This window comes from Poecile atricapillus, chromosome 1 (genome assembly GCF_030490865.1).
Source record: "Poecile atricapillus isolate bPoeAtr1 chromosome 1, bPoeAtr1.hap1, whole genome shotgun sequence".
In the NCBI taxonomy this organism is placed as follows: Eukaryota; Metazoa; Chordata; class Aves; order Passeriformes; family Paridae; genus Poecile; species Poecile atricapillus.
The window spans coordinates 133,410,914-133,430,747 of NC_081249.1; the positions used below are offsets into that span (position 1 = coordinate 133,410,914).

Here is a 19,834-nt window from a genome sequence, read left to right on the forward strand (position 1 = left end):
TGGGGTTCTTTTTTAAGCCTGGTAATTTAGGCTTGCTGATGATTTGAGGAAGTATTAACTGGTTAATCTAGGTCATTGTGTAAGCATGGGCAGGCATTTTTGGTAGCTGCATCACTCTCCTGAGTTCTTTCCCAATGATCTAGTCTAATTTAATTGCTTTATAGTGAGATCCTTGCTCAGGGAGTCATGAAGTAATGAAAAATAACAACGCAGAGCTGTTGTATAGTGCTTGCAATACCTACAAATGTATGCATGTCTGTCATTCTTGCTGATGGTTGTTAACTATTATTACTCCAATGCCATCTTCTCACAACCTCTCACCATTTGTCTTCTCAATTCCTAACAGACCAGCAGTTAAAATCAGACTGCTGTGAGTAAATTCTCTGTGTGTTGTGTGTGCCTGCAAGTGTTTGTGCTGGTTATTATTTCCTTCCATCAGAGAAGGGATCTCAGCTGCACCCCTGGCTCTGATAGCAGATTTATCCACTAACTGCAGATTGTCTGTAGACTTCAGTGGATCAGGGTGGAGCAGTAAGAGAAAAGGTTTCCGTTTTCCTGATCATGAAATCTTTACTCTCTTACATGTCTCCTTCTGTTAAGTTATATCTCTCTTTCTGAAGGGTTATTATATCTTCACGATTGGTGCATGTGTTTCAGGAGTCCTGGAATGGTGTTCTGCAGTGTTCACCGTGAAAATAACCCACAAATCTGCCATTCTTCTTAGACCTTGAATACACTTCATTGTTCTTTTTTTGCTGTACCAGAAAACTCCATGATGGATTAGAGCGAATGAACTTCAGTTCAACCAGGGGACAGGCTGTAGGCTGGCAGAGGTGTATTTGACCACACTAACCAATATTTTGCTAGCCTTCTACTTTGCCCTTGGCGTCTGCGTAGTGGATAAAATGTGACACCTAACTTGCAAGCCGAGAAATACAGGGTGCAGTATCTGGGTTTTTCCTTATGTTCATGTGGTTGTAACTGAAGAAAGCTTTACAGATTTATCTTTTATTAGACTAAGCCACACAGGCTTCTTTCCCTGAGGGAAGCATTGGCCACAATTAAGCATGCCAGAGCAATCTTTGTAAATCAAAGAGTAAACAAATCCATACCTTGGTGTTCGACCTGTGGAGAGACTGCTCTTGAACTTGAGGTGTTCTGTTCAGGAGTACCTCATGCAATGAAATGTTTAGAATGGACACATGTTTTCATGGATTCCTAGCGTGAAAATTAAATTAAGTCCCTTTGTGAGGCACAGTACTACACCTAACATATTTTTTTTCTTATTTGGGCAGTTACTCAAAAAAACCAAGATGAAGAGATTACATTCTTTATACCATGAATGTTTACATTACTTGAAGGTTTTCAGCCAAAATGTGCATATGAAGATATTGAGGGAAACAGGGTTAATGAAGAGCACCCTGAGACACAGGATCAGAAAGGCAATTTTGTTGTCTAAACAAATAGTTTGTATAATATTTTAATTGCAGTTAAAATGCATACCACGAGAATTCCTAAAGATAGTGCTGTGTCTATTAAGCTGGCAAATTTGCCGTATTTCTTAATTTCTTGGTTTGCTTTCATTCCTAGTTAATGTCATAATTGGTTTAACATCATTACAGCTGTAAGCATCGCAGTACGCAGCAAACTGCAACTCTTTGACAAATCACATGCTCATACTTCTCTTTGGAAAAACCCCATGAGTTTAACAGCTATGTTGCTTCTTACAAATTTAAGAGAAAACAAATGCAAGAATATTGTCACTAATACTACCCTGGGGTTTATCTGCTCTCTTTAATGGCAAAATGTAGCCTCTTGCTGAACTGGAACATATTTGTGGTAAATGAGTGTGTTCAGAAATGCCTTGTGTACATAGCAACAATGCATGATAAAAAGTTGAAGTTCTTTCTAAGCCTTTCTGTCAGCTCTCCCTCTCACCCTGAGTGCACATACTCTGTCAATATTGGCTCTAGAGACCACCTCTGGACTCTGGAGATATTTTGAAAATTCTGTGTGAGATCTGTGGTGTGCCATCACAGTAGACTCAGTGGTGTTGCATATAGCCCAGAACTGCCAAAACTTCATTAATGATTCATTGAATTTCATAACTCATGGTAACAATTTACCTGAATTGCATGCTTTTACATTTGTACCCTCTTCCTCAGTGCTTAGATCAAAAAGCTAATAGGAATGGCAAGTTAGAGTGTAGAGAATAAACTAGATTGAAACAATTTACTTTGGTTTTGGTGGCTTTGTAGGAGGCTCTAACAGAAGCATTACTAGGATTGAAGCTGCTTTCTCCATGTAGATGTGGGGTTTTTTTTCTTTTGAAATAATGATGTGATAAGGAGAAAATGTTATATTGCAAATCTGCTTGTGGAAAGTGTCTTTTTCGTTTTCTTTAAACTATCTTTTCTCCTAGGTAAAGGCAAACGTGTGCAGCCCCCCTGGTCTCCCCCTGAAGGCACAAAACATTCCAGGCTCTGCCTCTACAACAGCCTGACTCGCAGTAAGGTGAGTAAATGAAGGAAAAGTGGGGATTTCCCAAAAAACATAAATAGAGCACTGATCAAATCCTTGTTTCTGAAGTGTTTGCCCTGTCAGTAGTCAGGTCTCTGGGTTGTGTTTGGTGGAATGTTAACAAGCACAGGCCAGGAATTCTGTGCCAGTCAATTGCATTTGCTGGGCAAGTTTAATACTATATACACTCCAAGTGTGTGTCTCTGTGCATATTGCATAATATTCAGTTGCCAGTTTCAAGTTGTCATGCATTCTAGCCAGGCATTCAGCTGTAATACATGTAAGTGTAGGCAGTGTGAGCAGAATAAAATCACAGTTTCTTTATTCAGATCAGATGTTGTCTGTTAAAAAATGTCTCAACAATTACATAGTTGTAATATAAAAATTGTAAAACTTTTTGTGGTCTTGTTTGAAAGTCCTTTGGCAAAGAGGAAGTATTAAGAGTCTTAATTTTACATGGGATGTAGTATTCAAGTATCTGTGTACTGATTAAAGGGTGTAACCTTTTTCAGTGCAAAAAAAAGCTTTTGCAAACAGTTTGAATAGTGCCCTGCTTAGTCCAAGTTGTTGTAACCCGGTATCTTGATTGATGAGAATGCATAGAACATAAGCAGCCACACCCCATTATATCTCTTACATGATAAAGCTAGTGGTGATCTTATGGTAGAGTTGGGAATGGAATAAATATTTGTTTTTTGTAATTATGATCCATGTTTTCATGTTCTAATCTCCAAATGGGGTGTTACTGGCCTGAAGTAATGTGTTTAATTTCTTCTGACCATTGTATCTTCCCTTTCAATTAAGGAAGTGTTTCAGCCTCAGAATGGAAAAAAGGTCTTGTGGTATTGCTGTGGTCCAACAGTTTATGATGCTTCTCACATGGGACATGCCAGGTATTGCATTCCTTACTTTGATATAGGTGATAACAGTGCCTAGTGGAAGCAAAAGATTATTAGAAGGTGGCATAATTGAGATGAGTGTAATACTAGAAAATGGTCTCTTTCGACTCAATGCTTGCAATTTAAGATTAAAACCACTGTATAATATTTTATCATCGTGGGATTAAAAACTTAAAAAAAGATGGAGGCAAAGTAAAAACTGCTGCACAGCTATTGATTGAGGTTAGAATGGTTTGTGCACAGAACAGATACAAGTGTTTACTAAAAGCATCCCTGTATCTTTTTGGTTTTAGGTCCTACATCTCATTTGATATCCTGAGAAGAATCTTGAGGGATTATTTTAAATATGACGTTTTCTATTGTATGAATATTACAGATATTGATGATAAGGTAAGGGTTTTGTTTTTTTTTAAATTGCAATCTAAAATGCTCAACTTTTAGAATGGAAGTCAGAGAGTCACATGTAATTGCCACTTGATAAGCCAAAATAAATCTTACACTTATTAACTGAGACGTACATTTTGTGCACAAAGGCATTTTCTCAGTTTTGTATGAGGTAGCAAACCCCATATTGTTGTATAACAGTGAATGTTGTCACAAATAATGAAAAGTAAGTATTTAAGGAGATAATTTATTTTATTCGCCTGTTGAGGTAATTAATTGATTCTGTTGAGGTAGTTCATTAACTGTGTATGGTGTGTTTGATTTGTATTATTGCACGTAGTTCTTGTAGCTTGTTAAATTTATAGAGAAGTGCCTTTTCTAAATAACAGATTTTATCTGCACTTTGTATAGCTGTTTGTCACTTCACAGAAATATTTTCGTGTTTCTGATTTGTAGATCATCAAGAGAGCAAGACAAAATTACCTTTTTGAACGATACAGAGAAAACAAATCAACACCAGATCAGCTACTTGAAGATGTTAGAACTGCCTCAGAGGTGGGTGTGGTAATCACTGCTTGTGTTTTAGGTTCTCACTCAGTAGTGTAGGCAAGCATCTAAAGAATGCTTCAGACTTTGCTACCTCCTTAAACTTTCTGCTTCTTTTAGTTCTGGTACTGCACATATTAGAAATGTTATTTGAACTGCATATCACTTTAATTTTTACATTGTTTTAGAATTGACAAATTCTTTCAAAGGCATTCCTGATTTCTGTGAGCTTAGCACTTATTTGTGAGTGTATGTAGTGCTCAAACAGCATTTGGATGTTCGTGTGTTAGAATTCAAACTTATAAAATAATTCTTTAAAAGAGTTTTTAAATGGTGATCTCTCCATAATATTTTAAAGCTTGGGAGGTTTCCCTTTTGTACCACTGATGACCTTGGAAAGAAAAGGCTCAGAAGCTTTAAGGATTTAATAAATAGTGTATTCAGGAGTGAAGGTGAGGGAAGGGGATTTTCTGATAATTTTTAGAACTACAGATCACAAAGGGATTATCATTCTAATGAATTGAATACAAGCCTGGGAATAGGAGGCCTGAAAATTTTGCTGAGCTATCTTTGCCTGACATACTCCCTAAACTTTGCATTTAATCTTTTCCTATTTCACAATAAAGCTTGTCCTTTTCAAATTCGTGGTAATCAACTGTGCAATTAAGGTGATCAGCTGCATCGAAAATGAAAACAGCAGTAATTAGGATGATGATGTAGTGATTTATGAAGTCTTTCTGAAAAAATGAATTTGGATGTGAACTAAAATCTTGTGATTGCACCTTTATTTCTGATGAGGAGCATATATCATGTTTCAGTAGTTGATGTCAAAGCTTTTTCTGTGGCTTAATGTCTTATTCATCATTAGCAAGGTACTATGTGGCTAAGATAATATTCTGTGTATGGAGAACAGTGCTACTGTACTGCAGCTGGCTTTCTGATTTGTTTATTTTTAATTGTAGCCCTTTTCAGTTAAACTAAATGAAACAACAGACCCAGATAAAAAGCAAATGTTGGAAAGAATTCAGAATGCAGTGAAGTCTGCTTTTGACCCTCTACAAGAAGCTGTCCAAGCAAAGCACTCTGCTGAAGAGATCAACAGATGTCAAGAGGTAAGTTTGAGCTCCTTTTTATATTTTATATTTGGCTTATAATTGTCAGGAGGTTTAAAAATAATTTGTAGGTGGTAGTAGTTACCTGAGACATTATGGAACCTTTAATTCATAGAAAGAAGAATTGTGGGACTGAGAACTATTTAGTACTTTGCATTCAGTACAGGAAATTTGATTCTTAATTTCAACTATAGAGTTTTTGGATGCTGTTTTTATCAATTACCTTTTTTTTAACCTTTACAATGAGAATTTTGCTCTTGCATGTACTTAGACTTTCTCTGACATTTTTGTCTTGATAAATTAGTTCCATTATAGGTTGCTGAGCGTGCATCTATTTCTGGCATTCCAATACTGGTGCCAGTTTTCCACACATGTGTTTCTGTCTCTGATCAGAGACAAAAATACCTCCCACAAAGTTGTGCTCAGGATTATTTTTATTAAAAACAATTACATTTAGTGACAAATAATCATGCTGACTTTGGTTCTGTCCCAGTAATCAAGTCAGTCAGTATAACTATTTTTAGTAGTCATTGTCTTTTAGTAAGTGATTTCCATTTTCATCTTCTCTTACTTTCAGTTTATTTGTGATTAGTTCTGTGGCTATGTGCACATGGCTATGTGCTCCTTTCCCGAGAAGACCCTGTCTATAAATTGTTTTTTTTAAAAAGGTCCAGCTATTCTAATATCAAGTGCTTTTATAAAAGTGTAAAAATTAAAAAAGTGTATAGTGAACTAATGTAATTTTAAAAGAACCTAAAATCTAAGCAATCATACCTTCTGCACGATATCCTAGTGTGAGAAATAGAAATCCTTTAATATAAAACTAAAAGGTATCCTTGCTGGTGTCCAGATTAGTCTTTCAGACACTTTTTAGCAATGTGAACAGTAAAGCTTCCATTAGATTATCCAGTAGCAGTGTGGGAACAGAAAATATAATACAACTGCAAGTCCCATCTGGTGTTTACAGTGTAAGTTCCAGATGCCTATTTAAGTGATCAGTATATCAAAACAGATACCACTTAACACTTTATCTTCCTTGCTCTGGTTGTTTTGTCTATATCTATGAAGGACAATACAATAAAAATGTGGTAGAAACCTGGATTATTCTGTATTCACATCTAAGTGTCTCATTGCAAATGTCTTACTCATTAAGCAAACCTCTGTTCAGAATGAGATCTTTCTGCACAGTTTAAGCAGAGCAAGTCTTGGGTCAGTTGCTCTTATCATTATTGTTTTCTAGACACTGTTGGAAGAAGCCAAGGACTTGCTGTCTGACTGGTTGGACACAAAATTTGGCAGTCAGGTGACTGACAATTCCATATTCTCAAAGCTCCCCAAATTCTGGGAAGGGGAATTTCATAAAGATATGAAAGCACTCAACGTAAGTAAATGAACTGTTTTCTCTTCTAAAAATGTATGTGCCATGCCTTACAGTACCCAGAAGACAATTTAGCTCCTTACTAGCTTTCAAGAATCTTCATATTTCAACCTTATTGATAAAGTTATTCCTTTAATGCTAAGAGGTAGGTGTTAAATTAGCACCTGCTCTGTTTCCATCCCAACAATCTTAAATCTGTTGTAGTTGTTGCACATCACTTAATTGGTGATCAGGTTTGATGCGTGCTCTCCATGCCACCCCCTTGGTGTAACATGAGCAAATAATCATAAACTAATCTGAAAGTTTGAGCTGGAATCTGTTGGCTTCATGAGAGATCCCTGCCAACCTCAGCATTTAGACTGACTACTTAAGAGCCTTCAGCTGTTAAGAAATTACGTGATGGTAGCCATCACAAAGAGATTTGTCTGTTACAGATGAAATGCTGTGTCACAGGCAGTGGCTCAGGTTAATTTACTTACAAATCAGAGGGACTTGTCAGCCTCTTCTGTCAGAAGAGTTGGCATCCCCTTAAAGGCTGAGGACAAAGTGGCCACAGCACATTGTTTCAGAGCAGAAAGCTTAAAATAGGAATGTTAGATTTTATTATCACTTGCCTATGAGCAAAATTGTAACCAGTACAAAATATAAATCTTTAGTGCATATTTCCATATATATATAATTCTACTCTTTATCTCAAGGTTTTACCTCCAGATGTTTTAACACGGGTTAGTGAATATGTGCCAGAAATTGTGGATTTTGTGAAGAAGATTGTGGATAATGGCTATGGGTAAGTTTGCTACTGGATGCCAGAATGATTGCTTTCAGTATTTAGCTGGGAGCTGTTTTCTCTGTTTTCATTTGCAACAGTAGTAGTCTTTCCCAGAAGGAATTTTTCATCAAACAAGGAAATTTTAAGGTTCTTTGCCAAGAGCTGTTATTTTTCACCTGATGTGCTTATTATGATAGGGTGAAATCCTTTCTCATTAAAACAAAGTCCAAGTCCCATTCACTTGAACTGTTTTGATTCTTGGTCTTCATCAAAAATCCTCAAAAATTGACACATGACAGTTGGAAATCAGTTGCAAATAATATGAATTTTTTAAAATGGTAGTTCTTGTGACTGTTTCCTGATACCTCTCAAAATCTTAAAGATAGCTGCTCTTTTCTCTCCAGTTATTTTATTATAACTTCCAATGATTTGTCCAAAGTCTTCATATAATAAAGCCTTAAAACTTAGGCTCACCTAAGTCATATTTACAATACTGAGCAGTACCATAATGTGAGTGGAGTTACTAGAAAACTTATGACAGTGATTTTGGTATAAAATTCAGTTAAGTTGTGGTATAAAGTTTGCTGTATAATGATCTTTAACTTTTCAGGTATGTATCCAATGGATCCGTATACTTTGATACTATGAAATTTGATGTCAGTGAAAAACACTCCTATGCTAAGTTGGTGCCTGAAGCTGTAGGTGATCAGAAAGCTCTTCAAGAGGGTGAAGGTAAAGATTTGCTCAAGTTGCTGAAGAAACTGATGATGTGTTGGTCTCTTCAATTGATTTTACTGATGTTTGGATCAGTCACAGTCAGAGCTTAATAATTTACCTGCATTTCCTTTACAACTTCTTTGCCAAAGTTCTGTAGCTTAAGCCAGTACTTTCCTGAAAAATTCTAATTGGAAAATACCAAGAAATCTTATTAATCCTGGGATGATTTGGGGTTGCTTTTTGTTTGTTTGTTGAGGGTTTTTTTGGTCAGAATTGTGAGTAACTCAGTTGTTTGGCCGTAGCCCAGTTACTTGCCCATTCATCTGGCTCAGAGTAGGAGCAAAGATTTGAACCTGGGTCTTCCACATGCCAGGCACAAGTTCTCCATCATGCCGGGGTTGTTTCGTGACAAACATTTGGGTTCCTCTTTCATGCTGAGAGCTCTTTGTTGTATTGAACCAAATCAAATATAGATTTTTTTTCAGTAGAACTATAGCAGAGGATTAACTTAAAATGCTCGGTAAATAGGACTCATTAGTTATCTGCTTGCAAAGTTGTACAGTTTTAGCAAATCATGTTGAGAGTCTATAAAAAGAATATTAAAAGGTTTTAATGTAACACTCATAGCAGGTGAAATCAGGACACTCATAGAGCAGTAGGTAACCGAGGAGTAAATGTTGCTATTGAACAAATACCAACTGTTCTGTGCAGCAGCTGAGATTAGGGGAAGAAATATTTTATGATCACACTGTATGTGCAGATTAAGACAATCATAGTCTCAATTTAGATCCATCTAACTTTGGAATTACTTGAACCTGCAGTCTCACTTGTCTCTGATTATGGGTTTTTTCTTTCTGTATTTCTTTTTCTATAACTGCAATATTGGAGTTGTGCCTGGTAAGAGAATGTAGATGAAACTCATCTCAAAACCTAGAAAGCAGTGCAGCTGATACTTGTCAGATACTTGTCAACCAAACATTAGCCAAAACCCCAAAGATTTATCAAGGTTAATAATGAGGATTTTTGAGGGTTCAATTATTTGGGGATTTGTAGTTTGGTGGGGTTTTTTTGGGTTTTTTTGGTTTTTTTTTTTTTTTTTTTTGTTGTTGTTGGGTTTTTTGGGTTTTTTTTAAGACTCTCTTTATGTGAGATACAGCAAGGCCAAAAATCAGTAATGCTGGTGTAAAATGTATACATTTACATTTTCTTTTTTGAAAGGTGACCTGAGCATCTCAGCTGATCGCTTAAGTGAGAAACATTCTCCAAATGATTTTGCTTTATGGAAGTCCTCCAAGCCAGGAGAGCCCTCATGGGACTCTCCATGGGGAAAGGTAAGAAAGGACATTATAATAAGGATTTGTATTCTCTTCGCTTATTTCAATAGCGCAGTTACACAAGTCTTTTTGCCTCACCTCATATTAACACTGTATAAATTATGGCAATTATGTATTCAGTCACAAGATTCTGTGATTAATGATCATCTAATAATCTAGAATATCTGATACATTTTAAGCAGAAGTTTGCATGCAGGCTCACCATGGCTGTTACTTGTTTGTCCTCTGTTAATTGACAAGCTTTATCTGCAGTAAATTCTGTTACCTTTTTCCCCCCCCTTGAGATCAAAATAATAATGTAGCTTTTAAAAGAACAGTAAGGAAGATAATCAGAACATTACAGATATATTGCCATGTTGGATCTTTAAATGCAACAGTTTCCTTTTGTGAAGCTGAGACTGAGAATCTTCTTTTCTCATAGTAACAACATGAGGGAATGCGAGGGAGGCAGGAGAGGAAGACAGTTACTAGTAACCAAGTAACTAGTAACCTTTTTGTTAACAGGGTCGTCCAGGCTGGCACATCGAATGTTCTGCGATGGCTGGATCCATTCTGGGAGAGTCGATGGATATTCATGGAGGAGGCTTTGACCTCCGATTTCCTCACCACGACAATGAACTGGCACAGTCTGAGGTGAATGAACTGACCTTTCTGTAGTGATAAAGCAACATGCTTTGCTTTGATGCAATTTATACAGATCCGTAATTCAGTTTTTTAAACTTGACGTGTGCTTTGTGTAAACATGAGTTTTAGTTCTCAGGATTTTATTCTCTAAGTGTTCCTACTTTATTATATGTATGTAAATACTGTTGGTCTTTGGGTTTTGTTTTTTTCCTGCAGGCATACTTTGAAAATGATCACTGGGTTCGGTATTTTCTGCATACTGGCCACTTAACAATTGCTGGCTGTAAAATGTCCAAATCCTTGAAGAATTTCATTACCATAAAAGATGCACTGAAGAAACACACAGGTAAAAATTATTTTGGAATGGGAATGCTTTTGATGTACTTTGAGTGGTGACTGTGATAATTTTTTTATTTGGGGTAACTTCAGGTATCTTTATTCTTCGCTAACTTTAGAACAGCTTCCTTGTTCTTCTGATCCTTGTTAGTATTTATCAGTATGGATGATAATGGTTTTGCTTTTTTGGTAGATGGAGCGATAGTAAGAACTTTAAAGATTATGTTTTTAGCCACTGCAGTATTGGAGTCCATGAAAATGGTTTAGCTTATAAAAACTTCCCTTGTTTATTTTAAACCTCCTACTAGCACGACAGTTACGGCTGGCTTTCCTCATGCACTCTTGGAAGGATACACTGGATTATTCAAATAATACCATGGAGTCAGCTATTCAATATGAGAAGTTTATGAATGTAAGTTAAAGTTTTTAATTTCTTCTCCATCTCTCTATCTTTGTATTGCCATGTATGTTTCAAGGAATAGAACTCGGAGGATATGTAGGCCGTATGCCCAGACTGGGTGTGCTTTCTGAATTCATCAGGTGGGATGGCACAGTGCAAGTCCTGTAAATTCCACAGATTGCTACATTTCCCTACAGCTGGGTGCTCTCTCCAGGTTTTGACATCTCTGAGCAGTTTGGCACTTACACACAAGATCAATTTCTCAGTTGCTTATAGAAATCAGTTCAACAGACACTCTTCAACATTTCTGCCAGGTCAGACTCTACGCAAATGTAGCCAAAGGGGAAGGAGGGATATTGTTTCCATTTTATCTCCTCACCACAAACAATGCACTGTTGCCTTTATGCCTTGCAGGTGTGTGAGAGGTTAGGCACAATTCCTGTCACTGGATAGTTTGGAGCCATAATTTAGATTCACATTTCACAAGGACACTGTACAGACTGTAGAGCATAAAATGTTTGGTTTGGGCCACGGATTAGGTTAAAATGACTTTTTACCGAGCTGGATGCCCATTTAAAACAGATCCTTGCTATAAAGCCATTTCATTCGTGACCTTCCATTGCTAGCAACATACTTTAAAATCTGCCATAAGAACTGTTGCCTAAACATTTTTAAAAGTTTTTTTGTACGAGCAGCTTGGTGTTAGAATATTGTAGGGTATCATGTAGTAACAGAGCAAGAGATAAAAATGAATTGCAGTCCAACTGCAGTTTAATTCCCATGAAGTTTAAGAGTCTTGTAAGAAATAATGCCGTTTCATAGTAAGTATTGGTTATGTATAATTGAAACTGACTTCTAGCTATATTCTTCTTTTACAGGAGTTCTTTTTGAATGTGAAGGATATTCTTCGAGCTCCCACTGATGTGACAGGACAGTTTCAGAAATGGGAAAATCAAGAAGTAGAGCTGAACAAAAAGTGAGTGAAGCATTCCTATTTCTCTCTGAATTGTGTCGCTTCATGTTTAATTATTTTTTCCTTGCATTATCATTTACAATGTGTATACTGATATTTATGTCTGTAGCATTCCCACTTAACATCCCAGTTCTTCACAAGCAATCATTTTAATTTTGGGACAGCTTTATGAAGCTTTATGAAGTATAGATGAAACTGTCAATTTCCCATTTGTTTATGGTAAGTACACTGGCATGCCTCATTGCCATGTTTGTGAAGGGAAAGAGAACTTTTTTGTTAGGTAGCTGTAATTTTCTTCACTATGTGAAATCTTGTCTTCTCTCTGAGAAATGACCAATAATTCACAGTGGCTACAACTGGAAAAACAGTATTTTACGTATTTCAAAGTATAGTAGGCTATCTGAGACAAACAGAAGTTAAATGACCTGACTAAAACCATGAAAGATCAGAGTGCCATTGTTTGAAAATAATGTTGAGACAGTGATATCAATTTTGCAGTCTTTTGACTTTTATAACAATACTGCCATTGTTATTTGTAATGCAAAAAAACTAAATTACTTCAGTTTTGTCTGAAATTTAAAATAGAAGCATCTTACATTGTGGTGCTAAAATTGTTTCCTAGTTCTGTTCACTGTTGTGGTCACTAATGTTACTATTGAAGGATTAAGTGCAGATGTTTCTGTCTAGTGATATGCTCTGAAAATTTTATCTTTAACTTGAGGTTGGTGTAGATAACACCCTTTTCTAAAAACGTGAGAGATAATAAGTAATAGAGAGGTCAAAAGGAACGGCTAAAGGAGTGGGAGGAATAGAAGATACGCTTACTGGATATTTGGTTTTGTCTTCTTTCTTCTACCACTTCTTTTTTCTTGGAAAAAAGACGTTGTTTGAAACCATAAAACCTTTGTGTCATGAAATGGTACTTAATGTACTGTATTATTTATTATACCTACTGACATGTCACTAACGTTACAAAGGTTTGCATGAATTTATTCCTTTTTTCTACTTGTACTATCTTCATAAGAATTCACTTTGTGTTAACTTCCAAATTGGTGCTCCTTCATGGAAAGATAATAAACAGAACTCGGCTGGTACACAGGGATAGGAGAGCAATACTGTAAAACAAAAAAAAAAAAAGCCCAAGAAGATACTAAATAAGCAATTTCTACTGCTTAAAAAAAAAAACTTGCATGAAAAGGCTGCTTGCTGAAAAATTGTGTGATGTAATTTGTTTGGATAGTTGTTGCCAATTAGATTATCCTTGTCCATAGCAGTAAAACAGCAGCATCATGATAATGCCTTTTTTCTTGCTCATCTCTTTTTCCTTCAAATATAAACTCTGACCAGCAAAAAGTTACCTTACTTTTAGGTCATCCCCTTACTCTTCTAACAGAGATTCTTCGGAGTATGTTGCAGGGTTTTGGCAGGAGTAGTTAAAAAGAATCTTTTTCTTCTCAGTTTTTATGAGAAGAAAGCAACAATTCATGAAGCACTGTGTGACAATATTGATACCCGCTCTGTCTTAGAAGAAATGCGCTCATTAGTCAGCCAGAGTAACTCCTATATTGCTGCAAAGAAATCTTCCAGACAGATGCCAAACAGACTTCTTTTAGAAAACATCAGCTCCTATCTCACTCAAATGCTAAAGGTATGTAACAGCAAGGAGTAATGTTGCTATTGCGCTGTGCAGTTATAACTTGTATTTTCAAGTATGGAGGGATCTGTACAGTCTTTGTTTAAATCTTACAGGAAACTAAAGATGTTCCACACATCCCGCAACCAAAACAACCCCAAACTGCAGTGTGTGCTGCAGCAGGAACAATTTTGAGTCCTCCATGTTACATTATGTTTTCAGCTAATGTTTTGTTGAATAGGGGGAGAGCCCCTAATACGTTCAAGAAAGATTAGATAGTTGAAAAAATATGAGCTCAGAACAAAATATCTGACAGCTTTAAAGCTAAATCTGAAAGCCAATACTTTTGTTTGTTGTATCAATTACAAATCAGAACATTGTCTTGATAGAGTTGTGAATTCTGGGTTAAATGAGAACTATTTGAAAGCCTAGTATATGTGATTTTGCTTAGTTTTCACATACCTGTGAATTGATGTGTACAGTCTTTTCTTTTTCTCTGACCAGATTTTTGGTGCCATAGAAAGTGATGATGCAATTGGTTTTCCTGTTGGAGGGACTAGTCAAAACATAAATGTAAGTGAAAGACAAAATACACTAAACAAAATTACTCTATATCCTTTGAGAGTTTAAGTTAAGGTGATGAGATTACTGATATGTAGCTGAATTGCATTCTTTTTGCTTTTAGCTTTTGAATCTGATGTAATTAATTGGCTTAGGAAGCAGGATTTTTCTTTTACAAGAGTTGGGGTTTTTATAGATTTGTTTGGTTTAATGACAGACAAATTGTATAGCAACCAGAAAAAGAGTTATCTTGTCTTCTGAATGTTGAGTCTGTTTCCTAAACCACATGTGAACTACAGGCAGCACATGCTACAGTCTAAAGACTCATTACAAGTATTTGTATGCTAAGTAGTTTCAAAAATGTAATTATACTGATTAAACTTCTTTGTGGTATACCAGAAACCAGCCTGGAGGCAGCTGGAGTTTTATCCACATTTCAATCTCTTTTCTGATCTCATTTGCAGCCACAGTTTTATGTGGCTTTTAAAGGCTGTTTTGCTTTAGTCACCCAGAAGTTCTGCTGGTATGCAGAATTTTTTTGGAAATACCTCAGAGGTACCTGATGACAGTGTTGATGGGCTCTGGAATAACTGGAACATTTTCTGGTGCAGGCAGGAGAAATAACTCCATGTGAAAGCTGTCAACACTTTGTTTGTGCCAAAAATCTCTTGTGGAAACATAACTGCTATTTTTCACATATTTTTCTGCATTAAAGGTGTGACCATGCACCTTTCAATTTCTCCTTAGAAGGAATAAATGAAATATTTCTGGTGGAAAAAAAGAAGCATAACCTTTTATTCATCAGAGGAATTGGCAAGCTTGCTTGTGGTTGGAAGAATGGGAATGAGCACTCATCCGATAATTGCCAGTGCAAATACTTACATTTGTGTGTTGTGGAAATTTCCATTAATGATATAATATTTCAGTATAATAAATCAGTATTACCTACAAAGCCCATCAATAGCAAATAGTGATTTTTTAATTTAGCTCAGAATTATTTTGGATTTCAGAAAAAAGGTAGCACTTTAACAGTTACCTTTTAAGGGAAAATGAAAATTAAATTTATATTTAACACTTAAGGCAGTGTTTTCAGTAGATATGCTTTAAGGAAGGATTGGTGATAACTTGAAGCTAAGTCCTTTCACTCCTTTACAATAACACTGCTAAGGGTAGTAGAGTGAGAAGAATCTTGTTCAGAAAAAAAAATCAAAAAATCCTGTGCTAACACATGTTGTTGTCCACAAAAATTTGATTTGTAACCCATATGCAACAAGCCAGTAATTACACCCTCAAGAGCAACACTAATTATTTGTTTCAGAGTTGTGCAAGCCTGGGTGCTTGTTGGTTTTCCACAAATCAAGCACACCAACTATCAAAACTCTTTACTAGTTTCGCATTTTAGCAAACAAAGCAACTAGTGTTCATTGGCTACAAGTTACATAATTCTATTAATTTGTATTCTGTCCTCACTCGGTTAATAATTTTCTTGCTTCCCATGCTAGTTAGTCTTCATGCTCAGTCTTTCTGTTCTTTGTGTCAGTGGGTTCCTTGGGTTGGTGGTCCCTGAGTTGGTGTTTGAAATTACCTTTTACCCAGTAGGAGCTGATTCATCACTGCTGCTGAGTTGGCTTTGAGTTTCTTCCTTATCTTGGTAGTTCTTCCAAGTGTTCTCATTGCCTATAAATTATCTGTGGCATTCTTTGTGTCCACTATCAGTGGTCCATCCTTCTCCCCAAGTTTTGTTAACCTCCCCTAAGCTCTGAGATCGCTGTAGCATGTCCAGCCCTAAACCTTAACAAGGCAATTCTACCAACAAGTAGTTTGTTTTTCTAACACCTGGACATCACTTAGATCTTTTTTGTTAGCTGCTGACTGTTTAAGGGATTACATCTCCCTTCTTGTTGATTAGGCTTGAAAGGATACAAAAATCAAAAATTAAAGGGCATCCTTTCTGAAAAAAGTTTATACATTCCACATTTTGCCACTCTGTTAGTACAGTTGTCAGGCTAATATTGTGCTAACATCTCTTACACTCAAGAAACTTTTATTACCCAGGCCATTAGTGGTGTTATGCACTACAATATAAAAATGCATAATTTCACAAATATTTTGTCTGTTTCATTAAATATTATACTGTCTTTCAGTCCTCCATGCAAATTCTTATTTTTCTTGATACAAATTAGAGGTGAACTTCCAAGGTTCAAAAACTTCTCATTAATTACAAAAGGCTGCGGGTCAGGCCAGTTGTTTCCTTGTTTAAATTAAAGATGCAAGAACCAATTGAGTGAATATCTCCAAAAAAAGGCACGATCCAGTTCAAAAGTGCTGAAACAAAAATTAGCTTAATTACCATGGGTCAATAATTTACTTGGAAAATGGATAAAAGAGATCTGAAGTCAGAAAACCTCAGTTCCTTAATATCATTTTCCAATGAATGAATTCAGCATTTTTCTCAAGTTATTTATTGTGGAAATAAAAATATTTCATTTTGAAATGACTGATAAAATAGTGACTGTGCCTGCTTTCCCCATACCACTTTATTTGCATGAAGAGGTACTTCCAGTGCAGAGGGGGAGCGGAGATGTGATTGTTCCTCACTTTCCAGAGTGTGTTCCTTGGGCCAGACTTTTCAGCACTGGATCTGACTATGAAGCTGTTTGCAGTGTTCACTTTTATAAAAAGTTTTAACAGGGCGCTTCGTTTCTTTTTGTAGGGGCACTTTTACAGCATGACAGACTATCTTGTCCCTTAATTGCACCGAATTTTGTCATGGAGATTAAGCAGACAGGAAAGACGTGTGGAATTCGTAGAAAAGACAACAGTTGGCAACTTTTTTTTCTCTCTCCCACCCTCCAATGTAATGAAACTTTTAATTTAGGCTTTCCCTCAAGGGCCTGGCTTTTCCTCTTGGGATTCCAGAGAAGTGATGGCAAACACTGATCTGTAGTTGTTTTTGTAGCTGTTCACTGCTTGCTGCTGCTATTCGCTGCCATTGAGACCAGACTCACAGGACTTTTTGTCTGAGATTTTGTGCCTAGTGTTTACGTACACCTGAAATAATTCAACAGTAATTTTTCCTCACCTTTGTGGGAGAGGGAGTTGTATGAGGAATATAGATAATTGCACTGTCTATACAACTAGCTTAAGCAAAAATCTCAGAAACAGATCTATGTTCTAATGAAAATTAGTCCTAATACCAGCTTCACATGGTGTTATTATCTGATAAACAGCTGGGCCTCCTTCAGTACCTGAAGGAGAAAATTCATCTGAGTGCTGTTTTTATCCCTGCACTGCATTATAGTTAGCTGGATGGTGTCATAACCCTGTGGAAGTGATGAATCTAACTGAAAGGAGGTGAAAAAGGAATGGAGAGAGGCTGAACTTGACAAGGTGATTTTATCTGCACAAGAGGAAAATTGACAGCTAATGCAAATTGTCATCTATCCTTTGACATCAATAGAGCAATGACAATTTTATTGATACAGATCTGCCCTGAGGGTCAAGTTCCATCCAACAGCACATAAATACGAAGGGGGTAGGAACATGTTTTATGTCTAAATGATGATTAGCTAATTGTGGAAATAATGCTCCTGCAGATTGAATCTACAGTGATGCCATACCTCCAAGTTCTTTCTGAGTTCAGAGAAGGAGTGCGACAAATTGCCAGAGAGAAAAAAGGTGAGAGTTCACTTTTTCCTGTACTGTTGCATGTGAGACTTGGAGGTCATAGGACCAAAACTGGAGGAGAGGATGGAGGTGTGAGTGTGAGGCAGCTGATAGTCTCTCCTTGCTTAGAGAATAAAAGACGTCTTTGAATCAGAGCTGCTTTGAAATTTTGCATCTCTGCTGCCTGTCTCTTTAATTTGGGAATCTTTTTAGGCTGCTAAACTAATTTTCATTTCTCAAAGAATCTGAAAGTTCTGGAATGATGAGGTGTAGCTGCTGTTTCTCTAGGTTAGGGTGCTCCTTGCTTTCTAGGTATGAAAGTACCCATGATTTCCCTAGGGAGCTTGCATTTTCTTAAAAGTGTAGGTTGCTTCACAGTAATAGTGTCTGCATTTAAATAGCCTGAGATGTTCACTATTATTTGTTAGCATAGTTGGGATTGCAGCTCCCCTGATGGTAATTGAGTGCTCTCTTTGGAGAATTCACCTGGGAGTTTGCTAGAAGTTTCAGTTTCAGGTTCATGTGTTTTAATCCCTTTGAAAAGCTTTGATCATGGTTGTCTGTGTTGGCAGCAGAACTACAGAGTGTTAAAAAGGTTGTTCCTTAAAGCTTTCTTTGATTTTACTGATATTTCCTAATGGAAAAAGCTCTTAGTATTTTCTGCTATTCCCTGTGGAATGTTGCATGTCTTCAACATGTATTTGATTTTTGTTTTGTTAAAACTTTGACACTGGGATTTGTACTTTAAGGCAAAACAGGGCAGTTTTTTATACATAAAACATACAAGTAGCCCATATATTACACTGAATTATAAAATTACTTGAGTATCTGGTAACCTATTCAGCTGGAAAAGACTCTGGACTCTTATTCTGCTACTGTTTGGAGTCATTCTAAAGCTGATAAATTTGCATTAAAAGCACAAAACTGTTTTTGCCGGTGTGACTACTCCGCTACTATTGTCAAACTCTTACAGGCCTAATTGATGCTGAGAAATAGGCTTAGTAATAAGTTCCAATAGTAAATATTTTCTGTATCTTGAAGTAATTAAAGAGGTTTGTGTGTATATCCTCAGCCAAAAATGTGAGCTTTAGTATTTTGGTATTTAACATACTTGTTTATATGAAGCTTTTTTTCCCCCCTTGCTTTATGATGGTTGAGCTAAATGGATCATTGCTTTTAGCAGTGGTAAGGTTTAAATATCACAGGGCTTCTTGTAGATCATTTTTAGAACACACTTGGCTCAAGACTGCTTACTGGCACTTGAATTTCCTACTTGGAAGGTGGTGATTTTTTTGCCTGAAATACACTGGACAGTGAGAATCAAGTTGGATCTAGTTGCTGCTTGGTTGGGGTATGGAGCACTGCAATTTGACCAGGGAGGCACCTTTCTTTTAAACTGTTTGTTCTATGGAAGCTGGGTGGTGGTTGGCAGGACCTGCACTGACATATTACTGATTTCTTTCCTTTTACCCATTAAATTCTTGCTTGCGGGAAGCATTAAATTACTGTAAAAGTTGTTCTGATTGGTGTCTGGGGATATTGCCTCTGCATGGCTGAAGGCAAAGGGAATTTCCCCATCATAGCCTGTTGCTGGCAGGGTTGTGTTAAATATTATTTAAAACAATCTGTATTGCTTTAAGTATTCTCAGATGTTAAATAAAAAGTATGTGGCTCTGTAAAACCTGCAGAGTATTACAGATGTCCCCATCTATACACTTGCACTTTGAAAATGTATCTACAAAACATTTCACAGAATAACCATTTTTAAAGCTATGGTTTTTAGTAATAAACAAAATATATGTACTCTGCAAAAATGTTACCCTCATCCAGAACGGGTAGTGTTCAATTGCGGACTTGATAATTCTCACAGTGCCCCCTACACCTTCTCCCCTCTTCCAAATATGTCATGAGTTGACCAGAACTGGGACAAACTCTCTCATTGTAGCATTGCCTGCTCTTGTCTTTTGCTGCCAGTCTTTACA

General features: G+C 36.6%; 1 protein-coding gene across 3 annotated transcripts in view; it reads left to right on the forward strand.

Annotated features, from left to right (window-relative positions):
- The window catches only part of CARS1 (cysteinyl-tRNA synthetase 1), a 33,303-nt gene that overhangs the window by 5,720 nt on the left and 7,749 nt on the right, over window positions 1-19,834 (forward strand). For 2 of the 3 annotated variants that reach the window (XM_058847893.1, XM_058847901.1), the window contains 16 exons: window positions 2,423-2,514; window positions 3,325-3,413; window positions 3,713-3,809; window positions 4,260-4,358; window positions 5,312-5,461; window positions 6,702-6,842; window positions 7,538-7,626; window positions 8,219-8,340; window positions 9,544-9,656; window positions 10,164-10,292; window positions 10,500-10,629; window positions 10,928-11,031; window positions 11,898-11,995; window positions 13,451-13,640; window positions 14,130-14,198; window positions 17,783-17,864. In XM_058847893.1, coding sequence (XP_058703876.1) covers window positions 2,423-2,514; window positions 3,325-3,413; window positions 3,713-3,809; window positions 4,260-4,358; window positions 5,312-5,461; window positions 6,702-6,842; window positions 7,538-7,626; window positions 8,219-8,340; window positions 9,544-9,656; window positions 10,164-10,292; window positions 10,500-10,629; window positions 10,928-11,031; window positions 11,898-11,995; window positions 13,451-13,640; window positions 14,130-14,198; window positions 17,783-17,864 — 1,794 coding nt within the window. Of the gene's footprint in view, window positions 1-346; window positions 371-2,422; window positions 2,515-3,324; window positions 3,414-3,712; window positions 3,810-4,259; window positions 4,359-5,311; window positions 5,462-6,701; window positions 6,843-7,537; window positions 7,627-8,218; window positions 8,341-9,543; window positions 9,657-10,163; window positions 10,293-10,499; window positions 10,630-10,927; window positions 11,032-11,897; window positions 11,996-13,450; window positions 13,641-14,129; window positions 14,199-17,782; window positions 17,865-19,834 lie in introns of all 3 variants that reach the window. The other variant, XM_058847886.1, reaches the window with a different exon arrangement.